We start from the raw sequence: 19,887 nt of genomic DNA, 5'->3' as shown, positions 1-19,887 counted from the left end.
AACTGTGATAGTACTGTACAGTTTGATTTTTTTTTAGTCTGGTCTTGTTTGAGACTCATATTTGGTCTCTAAGCACAAAGAGATTGACCCTCAAATTGAAAGCACTTGTTAGCTATTCATTCAGCAGCAAACATGCTAAACATCACTACACATAATCAAACCAAAAAGGAATCATACAACTGACAAAATAAATCTTAAATTTCACAGAAATTTATTTTAAAACATGGTTTGATGTTGAATAATTTTCTGCTAATATAATATTCATAACCCAAGGAAAACACTGAAATGTAACAGACGTTTAAAAATTAAAGTTTTTTAAAAATTAAAATATTAAAACAAAGTTTTTTATTGTTCACTTTTGTTACCCAACTTTAAATAAAAATATTCTGGAAATAGAAAAAACAACTGTTATAAAGCCATGCTATTGTCCTTGACAACTTATGTAAAACAGGCATGGAACATCTACTAGTCTGAAAACCCCCCACAGACGAACATTGCATGGAGTGAAAACAGAAATCCCATGGTGTCCATGCACAAGGAGAGTGCACGTCTACTCACGCAACAGGAGTTCTCCTCCTGCTCTCCTCTGCAGTTCCACATATGCTTCCAAAACCTGCCCGGGAGGCTTTGGGGACTCTCTGGAGCAGATTTTGGGGAGGAAGCAGAAGTCCCATTGCACGAGCTGATATGACATTGGGTTTTGCTTTTTATTTTTAAAATCTGGCATCTCACAACATACTCTGATAGGTACTAAATTGTTCTAGTTTATAGCAAGTACATGGTTCTCTGTCTCCCCACTGTGTCCTCACAACATCCCAGTGAGGTAGATTAGGTGGAAAGGGAGTGACTGGCCCAAGATCACCCACTGAGCTTTGTGACTAAGAGAGGATTTGAACCCTGGGTCTTCTATTTATTATTTTATTTATGCATTTCAGCAATTTATACACCACTTAACATCGTAGTCTCTCTAAGCAGTATGCAATAAGGTTACAAAAGAAACCATAAAGATAAAATGAGTTAAAATTAACCATAAAATCAGAAAAACATATTTAAAATGCCTGCTGAAATAAAAAAAGTGCAGGAAATTCAATAGCTTGGGGCCCTATCAGATCTCAGCTGGGAAGCTCTCCTAGGTGTTATGTAGGGTTCAGGTTGCACCAGTTCTCATGGGAATGAGAGACACGTAATGACTGATTCTTCATTCTGGAAACAGAAAAACTAGCTGTTATTTGGATCAGCCTGTCTCCTCCTGTAGGTGAAACACACAGGTTCCATGGTAAGTGGAGAACAGGTATAAAGAGAACTAATCGGTCTTTATATTAACAAGAATAGATATTAAATGTAAGTGGTGTGCTAGATTTGAAAAAAAACCTAGTCAAAAGTTATTTTTGTTTCTCAAAAGGATAGAAAATATTATGTTCCGTGAACCAAATAAAAATGTATTTTAACATACACTTTAAGCACTAGGAGGGAGCTCTGAATCTAGCATGTTTTAATTCCTTGACTTAATTTAGTATTTGTATGCCACTTTTCCAACAACAAGCTCAAAGCTGCTCACAATAATAACAAGCATTAAAAATTAGCAAAAACATTTCCATCAGTGTAACCATATAAAAAGTCTTAGCCTGTAAGGGACAAGAACCCACTTCAAGGTGAGGAAGGGGGTCAAAAAGGAAATATGCTGTGCTGATACAAGGGCAGAGGAATCAATCTAGACTGCAGTGCAAGCTGTATGTGTACTGTATTTTGTAGAACAATATGTGGGGGGGAGAAGACTTGATGTATGCTTTTTAAAGCAATTATTTAATTTAAAAAACCTTCAAAAACAGCACAGAATTCCTCAAAATTTGGATAAATGTATTGGTTATTTTTTTAACTGTTGAGTACCTTGTACATCGTTCCTTATTGTATTAGTGTGTGCTAAATGTGAAGTAGTTAATATGAAAATGATGCCAGTGATTATTAGGGGTCATTGCAATTAGTAATACACGCGCATTGTAGTGAATTTGTTTTCCTTTTTATCTTGGACTTTTAGAGCAGTTCTTTGGTTCTGTCTCTTTGTCCTGAGTTGTCTAGCCATTATATTTCGTATCACCTTCTCACTTTTGCTGCCATATTATACCCAATGACAGCTAAAGAGAGTGTGTATGTTTTTTCATGTGAGTGTTATCCTTAAATTGCTTGCTTTTATCCTATACCATGTTTATGTTGGTAGCAACAGATTTGCTACGTTGTCCTCTGGTTTTCTTCCCCCAACTAAATGCATTCTTCAACAGCCATGGGCTGAAAGTTCCCTGACTTAGCTAAGAATTGGATATAGGGTCCAGACTCCCCAGCATCATGTATTGCTCAGGGGCTTCAGATAAGACTTTATAGTGGTACCACTGCTCAGGGTCGAACCCTACGTGGGAAAAGTTCTTAGAATATGTTCATTCTGTTGGTTTGTTTTCTCTTCCCATAGATCCTGACTGGGCGAGCTTAAATCTGGGAGCACTCATGTGTATTGAATGCTCAGGGATACACCGAAACCTTGGCACACACTTGTCACGTGTCCGCTCACTTGACCTGGATGATTGGCCTATAGAACTCATCAAAGTAATGTCCTCCATTGGGAATGAGTTAGCAAATAGTGTGTGGGAAGAAAATACGCAGGGACGTGCAAAACCCTCTCCAGACTCCACAAGGTAGGCTGTTTCAGCATGCATGCAGGAACTAAAAAAGCATGTACGTGAAAAATATCTAACCAAAGTTTCAGATATCAAATTTGGAAATACTCATCTTTTGAAAGTACCTGAATCACTTCTCTCATTTGCCACAATGTTAAATGGGAGCTAACGCTTAAGGAGCCCTACTATTCTTCCTTCTCCAAGATAGTCAGAGTGGTGTCTAACCTATGAGTTAACTACTCCCAACAGGGTGAAATCCCTCTTGCCCTATTCTAGATAGCTAATTGGGTTGCAAGCAAGATCCTTCAGGCCCTTACTAGCCAAATCTTTACTTCCTGAGAGTCCACCACTTCTTGCTCTGAATTCAGAGCCATGCAGGGAAGAATTAGAAAAATAATCATTGTTTCCATACAGAGAAGATCCCTGTTAAGTTGCCCTGTCTTCCTCAGCTCTTCACCACACACTCTGCCCAATTATAGTGAATCAAAGGAGCTAATTTTTAAAAAAATTATGTAGAGGAGGGAAATACACAGAAAAATTAAACAAATATGCAAACTTTTAATACTGGTAGACTATACCAGGTTCTGGAAAGTTAGAGTCTTCCACTTCACAGTTGAAGCATACCCTCTTCCAACATGTTCTGAAGGTGAAAGATTTCCCCAAATTATGGATGAGGAACCCATGGCCCTCCAAATACTGCAGGACTACAATTCCTATCATCCATGAGTCATACTGGCTTGGGTTGATGAAAGCTGTAGTCCAACAACATCAGGAGGGCCACAGGTTCTCTATCCCTGCTCTGCGTCTCTGACATTATCTAATTCCTACCTCCCATTTGTGAGTTTTCCCATTGACTCTTTTATCACATTGGAAGGAAACAAGTTTAGATCAACTCTGTAGAAGGTGGAAAGGATCCCCAGCATGTTATTTTTTGTGGCACATAGAGCCATGTAGAGCGTTAGAAAGGATGTCCTACCAGGTACAGCTGTCAAATAGTGTTATGGCAAGCCAGCAGTCCTGCTAGACCTGATCTCTCTGCCAGCCTCCCCTTCCCCTGCCTACAACCTATAGCATGAACATAATAATGAATAGTTTCTTTGCTGTTTGCCATAGGCTGCAGGGTAAATGTACAAAATTAGGGAACAAAAATTACAGTGTAAATTTTGGAGAATCATTGTTTACTGCCTTTGTTTGAAGAATGCTGGCTGAGGAAATATAATATGATAACGCATTTTTCTATTATTGTTTTTACAAAAGACATTAGCATGAACCTGGGCTCTGTGATCCATCCAGGTTTAGTGTTTTATGCCGTCTTCGGAAGTGGATGTATTACATACTCTTGCTTTTGTGGTTCATTCCTGTTCAGGCATCAAACGCTACAGTAGAGCTTCAAGTACTTGAACGCTTTCTTCCAAACTAGAGGAAGTGTGAGTGTGTGGATGTTACATGTTCTTTCTTTGGTTTCTATTCCAGGACATTGTGAAAAGATAACTATAAATCTCTGGTGCATCTTTTAATATTACAGAACAGATATATCAATATTTGCATCATAATGTCAACCGTACTGTTATTTTAATTCATTAACATTAAAAATGAATTTCTGGTACCATCTTTGGCTCATTTTAAAGACATAAATTGTACGCATATATTTAGAATTTGTATAGGCAGAAATAGTATAAAAGGTTGTTACTGGAGTAGATCTAATTTGAGGTAAAATATAGAAAAACCTAGGTCCACTTATGTCCCATTGAAATGTATGCTCAACTACCCTCATAAATCTCAGTAATTATAATGGGACTAATCTTCTCTGGATTTCATACTTTTTGCTACTAATTTGCATAGTTTTTTATTCATGAAGCTGTATTGTTATCTGACATGGTGCATCCTTATTCTACAAAACAGACCATTAAAAGTTAAGTTTTATAACTTTGGACGGGGAGAGTATTCAGTTTTCTACTGATCTGGAATGCCATTGCCTCCTTTGTTTTTCAAACAAAAAGTAACCATCTTGCACAAACTCATAACATTTGCTATTATAAAGTTACTTCAAACACCAAGGTGTCAGCAAGACCATAAAATATTTCTTATGTACTTTGCACACATTGGTAGTCAGAAAATATTTCTTTTAATGTACCAAGAATGATTATTTCTTTTTAAAATAAATGCTCATAAACGTTTGAATGATTTCCAGCATTGCATATTGTTCTCCATCTATCTGGACTGAAGTTTGCAGGCTGCAGAATGAAACTAATCCACAGGCAGAGTTCTCTGTAAAATATTTTTTTTTAAATTGCTAGAGGCTGTATTAAAGAAGCCAACAGTTCTTCCAGGCCAATATTTGCCCTGTCATTCTCAGTGCTTAGCTGTGATATTTAAATAATTTTGTAGTAGCAGAAAGGATACTAATAAGCACCAGGGAGACATGAAAAACTTACTTCATCAATATATCCGCCTTACAGAAAAGTAACGTCACATACTTAAGCATTTTTCTACAAGAGCAAATATGTAATTTTGCAAGAAAGAGAATTTTCCAAATTGTTTCACATGTTGATTTCTGTGGTGGTTGATATCCTAAGTGTTTGTCAGTCCCCAGCTTGTAATTGCAGAGTGTGCCACGCTGTTTCTCAAAAGAGAAAACTTCTTTAATTGTTTTTAACTGCACAACGCAAATCACATTTCTTGCCCTCCCTTCTTTGTGGCTGCATTTTAACCATCTGGAAACTAGTTGTTTTATTCAAAACACACCCATAGCTGCAAATGGCAGACATTTGCATCAGGACTGTATAATTACAAATATTTGTTGCATCCCTAAATTCACTAAATTTCATGCTATACACACCCTATTAATTTTGGCCAAAATTAGGATGGGTAAAAATAGGCCAAATCTGTTATATGTAATTCCTGTATACTGTAGTCATGACAACTGTCATTCATGCACTGGTAGTGTCTCAGATAGATTACTCTAATGCACTCTATTTGGGCTTGCCCTTGAAGACGATTTGGAAGGTAGCGTTGCTGCAAAACGTAACTGCTCATCTATTAATGGACAGTGCTTGTGGAAAGCATATTATTCCAATGCTTCCTTGTCTACATTGACTTCCAGATGAGCTCTTGGGCACAGTTGCTGTTACCTTTTAAACCTGCACAGTCTGCATCTGGCATACTTGTAGGAGCACCTTCTTCATGATGAAACTTCCTGTGTGCTGAGTTGTGATGCAAAGACCTTGCTCTGTGTGATTTTTTTTTCCCCCAGGGTTCAATCTTTTGCTATCTAGAATAGAGTATATTCCATTCTGGAGTAACATCTCTAAAGAGGACTGTCATCATTGCCTTGCCACTCTCCACAGTTTCAAACATAAACATCTCTTCTTTTGCAGTGGCCCTCATGGAGGAAAAGGCTATCAGTGGCTACTAGCCATGATGGCTATGCTCTGACTCCATAGGCGGAGGCAGTATGCTTCCAAACACCAGTGGCTAGAAACTGCAGGAGGGGAGAGTGCTCTTGCAGTCAGGTCCTGCTTGTGGGTTTTGCATTGGCAACTGGTTGGCCACTGAGAACAGGATGCTCGACTAGATGGGCCGTTGGCCTGATCCAGCAGACTCTCCTTATGTTCTTCCTTAATATGGTTGGTATGTTTGTGTTAACTGATTGTTCTAAAATATTGCTGAGCCCTTTTCTGCTTGTTCTGTGTATTGCCTCAGGTACAATCAATAGAAAAGCAAGTAAAAAATAGCATGCTCGCTTTTGAACATGCAATACTTAGTCACTGAGCAATAAGCCATTTCAATTTGTTGTCATAGTGGGCCATCCTACATGGCTATTTAAACGACAGCTTCCCTATGAAATTAGTATAGGAAGAAATATTTTTCCAGCCTCCTTAAACTTGATTTGGAGCAGCAGCAAAATGCTCTGCATCGCAGCAAGAGCAGTCATATTACAAAGGGATTAAGCAAAGTGTTGAATTTCTGTCCATTTTACATGTTGCAGTGGTAAAGGGTCTGAAGTTGGAAGGCAGAGAGGATAAGTAAGAAATGCCAGTCTGTACTGAAGAGTACAGAGTCCATTAAATTAGCAAATTAACTATATGCAGATCATTTTTAATGGCACTGAGAAACTGTATGGGTTTTTTCCTAGAAAATATTTTGTTGATATTCAGTTATCATACTCTGTTACTGGAAGCGTTCCATATACATCCCAATTCCAAAGAAAGGGGATCCCAGGGAATGCAGTCATTATCGAACGATTGCCTTAATATCCCATGCAAGTAAAGTAATGCTCAAGATTCTACAACAAAAGCTCTTACCATATATGGAGTGAGAAATGTCAGACGTCCAAGCTGGATTTAGAAAGGGAAGAGGCACCAGAGATCATATTGCAAACATATGTTGGATAATGGAAAGAACCAAGGAATTTCAGAAGAAAATCACCCTGTGCTTTATAGATTACAGCAAAGCCTTTGACTGTGTAGATCATGAAAAACTATGGAATGCTTTAAAAGAAATGGGGGTGCCACAGCATCTGATTGTCCTGACGCGCAACCTATACTCTGCACAAGAGGCTACTGTAAGGACAGAATATGGAGAAATCGATTGGTTCCCAATTGGAAAGGGTGTGAGACAAGGGTGTATTTTATCACCCTATTTATTTAATCTTTACGCAGAACATGTCATGTGGAAAGCAGGATTGGACCAAGATGAAGGAGGTATGAAAACTGGAGGGAGATACATCAATAATTTAAGATATGCAGATGATACCATACTCTTAGCAGAAACTAGTAATGATTTGAAACGAATGTTGATGAAAGTTCAAGAGGAAAACACAAAAGCAGGACTACATCTGAACGTGAAAAAGACTAAAGGAATGACAACAGAAGATTTATGTAACTTTAAAGTTGACAATGAGGACATTGAACTTGCCAAGGATTATCAGTATCTCGGCACAGTCATTAACCAAAATGGAGACAATAGTCAAGAAATCAGAAGAAGGCTAGGACTGGGGAAGGCAGCTGTGAGAGAACTAGGAAAGTCCTCAAATGCAAAGATGTATCACTGAACATTGAAGTCAGGATAATTCAGACCATGGTATTTCCGATCTCTATGAATGGATGTGAAAGTTGGACAGTGAAAAAAGCAGATAAGAGAAAAATCAACTCATTTGAAATATGGTGTTGGAGGAGAGCTTTAAGGATACCATGGACTGCGAAAAAGACCAATAATTGGGTGTTAGAACAAATTAAACCAGAACTGTCACTAGAAGCTACAATGATGAAACTGAGGTTATCATACTTTGGACACATGATGAGAAGACATGATTCACTAGAAAAGACAATAATGCTGGGAAAAACAGAAGGGAGTAGAAGAAGAGGAAGGCCAAGCAGGAGATGGATTGATTCCATAAAGGAAGCCACAGACCTGAACTTACAAGATCTGAACAGGGCAGTTCACGATAGATGCTCTTGGGGGTCGCTGATTCATAGGGTCGCCGTAAGTCGTAGTCGACTTGAAGGCACATAACAACAAAAGTTATCATTCATTTTGAAAGAAATGTGTTAAATGTAATTATCAATGTTTAAATAACATTAAAGCCCATGAGATGTCATGGTTGGGATTGAGTCATTGTGTTTTTCGGTGGGGGAATCCAAGGTTTCCCTTTTGCTTCCATTCTCTACTACCATCTGCACTTCAGCCACTATAGCCTCCTCCTCTCCTAACATCTATCCATGTAACCACTTCTCTGCCATTTCTCTCCACTTGCCATTTCACTGTTCGTAATTTCCAGTTTTTCTCTACCCTTCTACCATTCTCCACTACACCTTATCCATCCTGGTTAGCATGGGGGGCTCTGTCAATAATAGCAAAATCTCTCTTTGGTTAGGGTGGGACGCCAAAGTTTTGGAAATATAGTACTGCCGCCCTTTGAAATGCTTATCCAGTCTCTACCCTTTAATCCATAAGAGGCTTAGTCTGTGCTTAGGAAAATCGTGTGCCAGGCCTCATTTTTTCCCTGAACCCAAGGCAAGTGAAGCCCCATGATGAGTTGAGGGGCAAGCTCAGCTCCACCCTTGATCCCAAAGTAATTGCAGCCCTGACACAGATAGATTGTTAGACAAAGCCTAGTCCAAGCAACCCACAAATTACAGCTCAGCAATAGATGAGAACACTGATCTAAGCCTTCCAAATTATGTACATTTTAATGCACGTTCACTTCCTGTGGACCATAGAAATTTGGGGAGGAGCAGGGGAATGTTTTGACCATCATCACGACATACACACACACACAGCTTTTTCCCCCAGTGTCAATCTCCTGTTGTGCCCAACTCTCTTAAATTTATTTTCTCATTCATACATAATCTAATTCAGAGTAGTATATAATTAAGTGAAATTCTGCATCTTCAATAGAGCTTTGCAGCCTAAAGTACTCTGCCCATACTCTAAGCATCCTCTTTCCTTGATAATCTGCTTTGATTTCCCTCTCGTTCCTATGTTGAACTTAGGTTGTCAGCTTCTTGGGACAGAACTTTGTAACACAGTGCACACAGATAATATTATGTAAATAATACAGATAAGAAAAGGTATATTGATTGGTAGAAACTCCACCGCCATTGAATACTATCAAGTAGGGTAAATTCTAAGTGTTTGGTATGGGAAATGTCTTTGCTTTTACCATTTTTAACTGCTTGTGTGAAAATTCAAATATTTCAGGGGATCTTAACATTAATATCAGACCTAACTTAATAATCTAGTATTTAGAAACAGGTCACTAGTTATAACCAGAAGTAAAGTGGAAGCTACACTGAACATTAAATCATATAATCCTCATGAAATATCTTGGTAAGCTGCTATAGCTTGCAAAAGTTAATATCTGTGACTTGTGTGACTGTACTGAGAAAGAAGCACAGAAAGTTTATGAAGTAGCATGGGGGGGCGTTTTGAACCTACGATAGAAACAAGACCAGCTGGCTTCTGATTGTTTTCAGTGGACCACTGATTAGGTCAGCTTTAAAAAGCTTGTAATTGGCTCCAGCAATTACCAAACAACCCTGAGAACCACTTCTCAAACTTCTGGAGCAGTGTGACAAATTGAAGCTGACTGCTGCAGGAGGAATATCGACTTCCTATTTCTAAACAGGGGATCATTAGTCAAGAAAAGCATCTTTTAATTACTCCCAGGAAAGGGAGAAAAAAGAAAAATCTTTCAGTATGGATTGTGCAACAGCTGACATTTTTTTCCAAGTGTATTCAATATTAAATTTAATGTCTTGGGGGCATCTGTCCTTAAACCCTCCCTCAATAATGTGGGTCACATTAGATCTAATCAATGTTATGACAATTAAATGAATTGGGGTTCAAATCAAGACTTTTTTCCTATCTAGTTGCTATTGATACCATTGAAGCAGACACCTAAAGCATTGATTTTGACTGGTATGGCAGTGAAATGGTGTCTGAACAGCCGCACTGAGACAGAATTTTGCTTGATGAAAGAATATAGCACGTTTGGACGTTTGGAGAACAGAAAGGGAAAGTCCATCTTTAGAACAGGAATTAATAATATGTTTGCTTATCTGTATCTTAATGCTCATGCTCACTAGTAACTTTTGCTCAGTGTTCATTTTAGGATTACAAATGTACTGCCTATATCTGTCTTGAATTTGGGGCGCTGTCCAAATTGCTATATGTCATAAGAGTGGTAAAAGGTAAAGGTGTCCCCGCACTCATTTCCAACTCTTAGGGTGACGTCTTGCGACATCTGCTAGGCAGACCGTATATATGGGGTGGGATTGCCAGTTCCTTCCCCGGCCTTTCTTTACCCCCCAGCATACACCGGGTACTCATTTTACCGACCACAGATGGATGGAAGGCTGAGTGGACCTCGACCCCTTTTACCGGAAATTCGACTTCCTCCTTCCGTTGGAATCGAACTCCAGCCGTGAGCAGAGCTTCGGCTGCGTTACCGCTGCTTACCACTCTGCGCTACAGAGGGTCTTGTGTAAGAGTGATAGCAGTACATAAATGTGACCCAAGCCTGTTTCCCCTTGTGGAACCCTTTGAGCTCAGCAGAATTGTCAATTTAGTGGTTGCAGTAAGTCATGTCAGTATCTTAAGATGTATTGAAGAGCTTCATACCCCCTCTTTCTTTTTCTGTTCCAAACATTGCCCATTACTGTACATCAGAAATAAATAAATTGGGGTGTTAAATGACTGAGGACACAATTTTGTGGTTTTTAAAATTAGGTTTATTACTAGAGGTTCATTATGAGTATGTCAACAATTTCGGAGTGAGCTTGTACTTTTTCTTCTTTTTGTAGGAATAACATCTTTATGTTAGATTCCTCAATGATAATGCATAATGTTGAAATTTCAGTATATTGGCTAGATGACAATGTAAATGCCTAAGATGCTTCCAAATCTACATGTGAACTTTCCCAATTTCCCTTTGTTTTATATCTTTGTGTTGTGTCAAATGCTGCTTCAGGGGTTCCCTGACATTCACAAGTTTCTCTTTGGGAATTGCAAGAGTCTGCTTTAAGAAGGAAGTCCCTAGAAATGGCCAACTATACATCTAAGCAATCCTTTGGCTCTAGGGATGGGCGAGAAATTTGATTCAGTCCACATTTAAAGCCAAATTTATCAAATTCACACTTTCCTAAATAATACGAGAACCAAAACACAACCATCCTTCAAAAGTCATACTTATCCACATTTTGCGATGCAGTTTACCAACCAACCAGTGTTCATAAAAATGCCTATATTAAGGGAAATTACATATATAATGTAATGTAATGACAACAGAAGATTTATGTAACTTTAAAGTTGACAATGAGGACATTGAACTTGTCAAGCATTATCAATACCTCAGCACAGTCATTAACCAAAATGGAGACAATAGTCAAGAAATCAGAAGAAGGCTAGGACTGGGGAGGGCAGCTATGAGAGAACTAGGAAAGGTCCTCAAATGCAAAGATGTATCACTGAACACCAAAGTCAGGATCATTCAGACCATGGTATTCTCGATCTCTATGTATGGATGTGAAAGTTGGACAGTGAAAAAAGCGGATAAGAGAAAAATAAACTCATCTGAAATGTGGTGTGGGAGGAGAGCTTTGCGCATACCGTGGACTGTGAAAAAGATTAATAATGTTAGAACAAATTAAACCAGAACTGTCACTAGAAGCTAAAATGATGAAAACTGAAGTTATCATACTTTGGACATATTATGAGAAGACATGATTCCCTAGAAAAGACAATAATGCCAGGAAAAATAGAAGGGAGTAGAAAAATAGGAAGGCCAAGCAAGAGATGGATTGATTCCATAAAGGAAGCCACAGACCTGAAATAAGATCTGAACAGGGCGGTTCACGACAGATGCTGTTGGAGGTTACTGATTCATAGGATCGCCATAAGTCATAATCAACTTGAAGGCACAAACAACAAAAACATATATTGGTGAAAGTAACTTCCAAAAATGCATTATATGACAAGAAATTACTTGTAAAAACATGTACATGAGTCAAAACCGCATAACAATGTGTTTTATCAGACTTTTACACAAAAATGCTGAAGAATTTTCATGAGAATTTTTTTTAATCATAAATTGCTGCAGAAATGGAGAACTGAATTTAAGATCAGAAACATGAGAAACTGAGAGAACCGAAATTAACAGATCTTTCCATTCCTATTTGGGTCCCAGTTAATAGATATAGAATTGTATGCAAACACGTGCAGAGTATTTGTTCTGACTCAGATATCTCAGCTTGATGGTAATATCCAATACATTTGAGGGGAAAGGTGCTGAAACAAATTCAGATTAGAATCTAAGCATGTATATTTGTGAAACCCAATAATTTAGGGTAATTGTGCATTACAAAAACAGATTCTTTTTCATTTCCACGAAGCCCACAAATTGTTCTCCTAATTTGCATTTGTAGATTGAAATTATCTTCACAGTAAAAAGTTCCTTTTTCTGGTTTCACAGGGGAAAAACCACCAGTTTCACAATCTCAGAAACATAATTTTGAACCAAAATCAGGATCCAGTGATTGCCAATCAATTGTATGTGCTATCTATGGGATTTATTTTATCAGTAGTCTAAAAAAATTGTATAAAAAGATTGAGGATAAATTGAGCTAATGTTACTGGCTGTTGGTGATACCTAGCTAAGTCATATTCTAAGTTATTAAAGTTAAGTCACTTAAATCCATTGATTTCACTGGATCTACTCTTAGTATGATGAACATTGGATATTACCCTATATTAATAGCTTTTTAAAATCTAATATGTTTCATTATCCTAGAACTTTTTGATATCACCATGAATAATTGAAGCTTTTTGTTGTTAGTTTTCTCCTAGATAGACCACTCACATTAGGTGTTTTCAGGAAAACGCAGTGTCCATGAATGAGAGGCATGGGCACGCATGCAAGTTCCACCCCCAACATCTCTGAATGCATGGCCCCAAGTGCTCAATCTCTGATCTCCCTTTTACTCGTGGTTGCTTGAATAGATGTGGACTGTCTCGCATAGTCTGGGACCCTGCTTTATCAGGGTCCCCAGTTGAGGAGAAATTTTACATGTTTGTGTGTTCGGGCAAACACCTGGATACACCTGTTGTAGTTTTAGTGTTGACTATGTTTGGCAAAGATCACAGGTAATTGAAAAGTCTGTGCATCTTTGAATTAGGAGTTGGCAGTTGTTGACTTTTGTCTTAAGACATGAAATTCTGCATGATCACCACTTACAAATTAGGAGAACTTAATGATCTCAAAAAATATGCATGTGCAGCTTGGAGTGTTTAGTAGTCTGTGTACTTGTCTCACAAAGTCAAAACTCCTGAGGAAATGGTGTGTGCGAGAGAGGGCAGTGGTGTTAATTGCCCAGCACAGGCTTCTGAATAAAATATGTTCAATAGCAGATACAAATATAATAAGCAGTTTGACACCCCCTCCCCCACCCCCCAAACCAGTGCCAGCTCCATGTTCGTGTGAGCCCTCACCCCCAGAACTATCAGTGGGCTTCCTTTCCTACCAGTCCTTTATTATCACTCATCTTCTGATTAACATTAATTGTTAGTGTGAAGTGGTGTATCCCAGATACAGATTTGCCACCTGAGTAAGAACTAGACTCATGTTAAGTAGTCTTGAATAAGCAATCAAAGTTTTTCATGTTATTTCTTCATTCCCCATCACCATCTTAGGCTAGTCTTTTCTCCTTCCTCTTTACCTCTTCCCTTTTAAGTATTCTTGCAAGATGTGTCAAGTCCATGGGAATCATTCCCTCATTTTCCAATTCAAGCCATTGCAGGCTTGCCCAAACAGCATGCCCATGCACAGAGGGAGAACATGAGCAAAGCCCTGCTGAATCGTATCAAAGGCCTGTCTAAGCATTCTGTTCTCACAGTGGTCAACCGGATCATGGAATCATAGAATAGTAAGAGTTGGAAGGGTCCTATAAGGCCATCCAGTCCAACCCCCTGCTCAATGCAGGAATCCAGGTTAAAGCATACCTGACAGGTGGCTGTCCAGCTGCCTCTTGAATGCCTCCTATGTTGGAGAGCCCACCACCTCCCTAGGTAATTGGTTACATTGTCATATTGCTCTAACAGGAAATTTTTTCTGATGTTCACACAAAATCTGGCTCCTGTAACTTTAGCCCATTATTCTATGTCCTGCACTCTGGGATGATCGAGAAGAAATCCTGGCCCTCTCCTGTGTAACAACCTTTCAAGTACTTTGCTATCCTATCTCCCCTCAATCTACTCTTCTCAAGGCTAAACATGTCCAGTTCTTTCAGTCTCTCCTCATAGGGTTTTGTTTGCAGTCCCCTGACCACCCTTGTTGCCCTTCTCTGAACCTGTTCCAATTTATCTGCATTCTTCTTAGTGTGGTGTCCAGAACTGTTTGCAGCACTCAAGATGAGGCCTAACCAGTGCCGATCAGAGGGGAACTAGTACTTCACACAGTTTAGAAACTATACTTCTGTCAATGGAGCCTAAAATAGCATCTGCCTTTTTTGTAGTCACATCACGCTGTTGGCTCATAGTCAGCTTGTTATCAACAACAATTGTTATTGTCCATGAATTTGTCTAATCTTTGAAAGGGATACAAATTGGCAGTCATCATTACATCTTATGTGAGCAAATTCCATAGTTTAACTATGTGCTGTAAAAGAATTACTTCCGGTTGGCTGTCCCAAATCTCCTACCACTCAGTTTCATTGAATGACCCTGCATTCTAGTATTATGAGTGAAGAACTTCTCTCAATCCACTTTTTGCTTACCATGCATAATTTTATATACCTGTTATTCCCCCTTACTTGCCTTTTTTTCTAAACTGAAAAGCCCCAAACATTGTAACCTTTCTTCATTGGGGATTTGCTCCAGACCATAATCATTTTGGTAGCCCTTTCCTGCACCTTTTCCAGCTCTACAATATCCAATGACCAGAACTGTACGCAGTATCCTGAGGGTGGTTGAACCATAGATTTGTATAAAAACATTATGATATTGACAGTTTTCATTGCCAGTCCCTTTCCTAATGATCCCTAATATGAAATGTACCTTTTTCATATCTGCTTAACATTGGGCTGACATTTTCCTTGAGCTGTACACCACGACAGCAATATCTCTTCCCTGGTCAGTCAGTCCAAGTTCAGACTCCATTCATGTATCATCAGACATGGGATATTTTCAGGCGTAAAATAAATTAGGGGAACAAAACTAGTGTGGATTAGAATTCTGAAAATAGCCCATTGAGGACTAATTGACCACAGAATATTGTTAGCTATGGAGAGGGTGTGGAAATGAAATGGAGTGGCTGGAAAAGGAAGATGAGTGTGCGGGGAGAGAGAATAATGGACTCATTTTCCAGCTATGTCACTTCCTAGTTCACACTTAGAAGCTATTTTTAGATATCCCTAAGGACGGATGTGATTACTGCTCATAGAAATTAAAAGAGAAATCCAACATTCTTCAAGTTCTCAGAGAATGATTACATTTAAGGAAAAGTGGTCCTTTAAAAAGTGAGTTTTTAAAGCCTGTTTTAAAATCTGCAGTCTCAAAACTTCTGTGGAGAGACAGCTCTGCAATCTGGGGGGCACCATCAAAATGGTTCTGTCTCTCATGCCCACCAATTGAATGTACCCAGCAAGTGGGCATCATTTTCAAAGTCGGTCCCACAAAGAGCACGTTGCAGTACTCTAACCTGAGTGTGACTAATGCATGGATTATTCAGGCATGGTTCAGCTTCTCCAGTTAGGGTCATAACTGGCATACCATCCTAAATTGATGGAAGGCACTTATAGCCACAAACACTGCTGAGTCCAGGAGAATCCCTAATCTATGAACTTTGTCCTTCAAGGGAAGTGCAGTCCCATCTAGAACCAGTTGTATCTCTCCATCCTAATCAGCCAACTTCCCCAAGTGCCATCATTCCGACCTCCATTGTTCACTCTTATCCACTGCAAAACTGTCTCAAAACTCCTGTTCAGGAGTTCCACAGCCTCCCTAGAATTTGCAGATGGAAATGAGTGGTAGATCCGGGTGTCATCAACATATTGATGTCATTATAGCCCAAACTTTCAGTTGACTTCTCCTAGTGGTATCATAACGACTAGTGGCTATTAAATAACATGGGGTACAGAATAAAAATTTGAGACACCCCAAAACCATGGCGGTGAACAGAAGTCCCCCAGTACAACCTTCTGGAAGCAGTCCCTCAGGAGAAGCTGGAGCCAAAGTCGTACCATACCACCAAGCCTAACCCATTAATATAGCCCAGAACGATGCCATGGTTGATGGTATCGGATACCACTGATAGATCCAAGACAATTAGCAGGGTCTTTGGAGTTATAAGACCACCACCTTTGCTATCACCTTACCCAGTAACTTTGAGAATGGATGGTAGTTATCATAAAGGATTGGATCCAAAGTTACTGTTGTTGTTTTTAAGTAATGGTCTCACTGCTACCTATTTCACATAGTGGGAACCACACTCTCCTTCAAGAGAAGTTAACCACCTCCAAAATGCAGCTTCTCAAACCAGACCTTGATGCTTTATTACCCAATAAGGACACAGAGCCAGAGAACAAGCGTAGGCCTCGGATATCCAAGCAGCTTGTCCACAAGCTGATTGTATCCATTACAATATGTCATCCGTCTCTCATTCTGTCACAACTCTGGCATCCACGTAGGTTCAAATGTGAGCAATTTTATCTCCAAAATGTAAACTAACTAGTCACAGTGGGCTTTTGGGGGCTCTCTTCCTTGCTGTCCCAGGCCTTTACACATAAGGCCATTAACAGCTGTAAAGAGCTCCACTGAGTGACATTGTGCAGATGCATACCTGTATTCAATCATGCTTGCATCACATTTTCCACTATTTGTGCTCTAGTAGTAGTAGTAGTAGTAGTAGTAGTAGTAGTAGTAGCTTGTTACCCGAAGGTCTCCAAATGACCTTTGCACTTTAACAACACTGTTAAAAACCAAAATAAATATATCATGCCATAAAACAAAATAATAAAACAACTACTACCTCCCAGGGGGGGGACCTGGAGAAGGGCCTCAGAAGACTATCTAAGAGTCCAGGTAGGTTCATATCATGAGAGGCATTCCAAAAGATATTCATGTCCTGAACTGTAAAGAGCTTTATAGGCCAAAACCACCAATTTGAATTGGGCTCAGAAGTCTGTGTAACTGGAACAGAATTGGTGTTATATGATCTGTTCACCTTGAACCTGTCAACAATTGGGCAGCTGCATTCTGCACTAACTTAAGCTTTAAATTGTTTTCAAAGGCAGCCCCACATAAAGCACACTGTAATAATCCAACCTTGTGGTTACCAGAGCATACATTACTGTAGCCAGGCTATTACTGTTCATACAGGGTCATATAGGGTTCATATAGGTGAAAGGCACTCTGTGCCACTGAGGCCACCTGTGCCTTAAGCAACAGCAATGGATCCAGAAGAACCCCTAAACTACAAACCCACTCCTTCAGAGAGAGCGTGACCGCATCCAGAGCAGGCCACACACCACTCAGCCGATCAGAGGAATCAACCACCATCTGCATCTCAGTCTTGTCTGGATTAAGCTTCAGGTTATTGGACCTCATCCAGTAATTGCAACCAAGCACTGATTCAGCACATCCACTGCCTCAACTGCAGAAGATGAAAAGCTGTGTGTCATCAGTATACTGATGACAAAACTCCATATGACCCTACTTAGCCATTTCATGTAGATATTAAACATAGGTCACAGAACCAGCCCCTGCAGGACCCCACCATATTGGAGAACCCATGGAGCCAAGCAGTGCTCCTCAAAACCACCTTCTGGAGCCATCTAAGTAAGAACAGAACCACCACAATGTGGTGTCCCCAACATCCAACTCAGACAGTTACCCCAGAAGGATACCATGGTTGATGGTATCGAATGCCATTGAAAGATCAAAGAGGATTAACAGATTCAAACTCCGTTCTCTCTCCCAACACAGGTCATTGTACAGGGCAACCAAAACAGTTATACCAAACCCAGGCCTGAATCCCAACTGAAATGGATCTAGAAAATTCATCTCCTCCAAGGGTACCTGGATCTGGTTGGCAACCACTGTCTCAAGAACCTTGCCCAGAAAGGGGACATTTGCCACTGGTCTAACATTATTAGGATCTTCCGGGGGACTTCCAGGGAAGTCTTCTTCAGGAGTGGTCTTACTACTGTCTCCTTCAGGCAGTCTGGGATCACTCATTCTTGGAGATAAGCATTATTATCTCCCTGGCCCATCTATCTGTCTTCTCCTTGTCAGCTTTTATCAGCCATGAAGGGCAAGCGTCCAAGACACAAGGGGTTGCACGAACCCAACCAACTACGTTCTCCACATCCTCAGGCCACAGCAGCTGAAACTCTTCCACAGCATCGGACAAGAAAGCACCTGGATCATCAGCATCAGCAATGGAGTCCAAATCCCAGCAGATGAAAGTGATTTTATCCTCAAAATGCTTAGCAAACATGTCACAGTAGGCTTTAGACGGCTTTACTACCGCCCTAGGGCCAGTATGTAATAAGCCCCTGGCTACTCTAAACAGTCTGCTGGACAGCAAGATGAGGATGCAACGGAGAAGTAAGATTTTTTCACTGCTTCCACTGCCACTTATTATTACGACCTGCCCTTCACCCAAAGGTCCCCAGAGCATGTTACAACAATTTTAAACACATAATTAAAAACAGTTAAAAACAATATCACAGAAAATAGGGTGGGTCCTAAAAATTATCATCTCAGGTGTCAAAAGCCAGGGTGAAGAGGTGCATCTTCAACATTCACCAAAAGTTGTACAGTCAAGTTGCCAGACACACCACAGTGGGGAGGGAGTTCCACAGTTTAGGGGCTGCCACAGAGAAGGTCCTCTCCCGGGCCACCACCACCTGAATGTCCGAGGGTGACGGAACTACCAGAAGGGCCCCCTCTGCTGATCTCAACACCTGAGAGGGTCTGTAGGGAAGAAAGTGGTCTTTCAGATACTTGAGACCCAAGTTGTTTAGGGCTTCAAATACTAACATGAGCATCTTTAATTGGGGCTGGAAACAAACTGGCAACCAGTGCAGCTGTTTTAAAACGGGTTCTGTGAGTTCTAAAGGGAACCCAAGCCAATAATCTGACTGCTGCCTTTTGGACCAGTTGAAATTTCTGAATCATCTTCCAAAGGCAACCCCACGCAAAGCTCATTGCGATGATCCAGTTACCAGAGCATGGTGCACTGTGGCCAAGTCTTCTCTGTCCAAAAGGGACTAAAACTGGTGAACCAGCTGGAGCTGGAAAAAAGTACTCTTAGTCATTGAGGCCACCTGAATCTCCATTGACAGTGTTGGATCAAGGAGTACCCCCAGGCTGCGGACCTACTCCTTCAAGGAAAGAGCAACCGCATCCAGAACAGGCTGTCTTCCCACCTCCTGGACATGAAAACCCTGGACACATAACACCTCTGTCTTTTCAGGATTACTTGATATAGGCCCATGTTGTCATGGTGGCCATGAAGTCCTGACAAGGTGGTTTCATCATGAATATTGAAATCCCCCAAGACTACCATCCTTGGAGTTGGCAACACCGCAGCCAGTACTATCTCTGTCAGCTCAAGCAGGAAGACTACAGCAACACAATCTGTCTTGTCTTGGGTTCCTTGCACAACGTACAGGCACTTTAACTTATGGGACAAGGTACCTGACCAAAGAGATGGATCCTT

General features: G+C 40.1%; 1 protein-coding gene across 8 annotated transcripts in view; it reads left to right on the top strand.

The window, feature by feature from the left end:
- AGAP1 (ArfGAP with GTPase domain, ankyrin repeat and PH domain 1) overlaps window positions 1-19,887 on the top strand; it is a 639,639-nt gene that overhangs the window by 548,607 nt on the left and 71,145 nt on the right. For 6 of the 8 annotated variants that reach the window (XR_009760410.1, XM_061607665.1, XM_061607664.1 and 3 more), the window contains one exon: window positions 2,462-2,684. Coding sequence is in view for 7 of the 8 variants with exons in the window: in XM_061607665.1 (XP_061463649.1) it covers window positions 2,462-2,684 (223 nt within the window). In the remaining variant the exon portion in view is untranslated. Of the gene's footprint in view, window positions 1-2,461; window positions 2,685-3,923; window positions 4,684-19,887 lie in introns of those variants that run through there. The other 2 variants (XM_061607666.1, XM_061607667.1) reach the window with 2 other exon arrangements.

This window comes from Rhineura floridana, chromosome 2 (assembly GCF_030035675.1).
Source record: "Rhineura floridana isolate rRhiFlo1 chromosome 2, rRhiFlo1.hap2, whole genome shotgun sequence".
Taxonomy (NCBI): Eukaryota; Metazoa; Chordata; class Lepidosauria; order Squamata; family Rhineuridae; genus Rhineura; species Rhineura floridana.
Note: the sequence above shows the minus strand (reverse complement) of the source record. Positions and strands in the feature narration are given on the sequence as shown.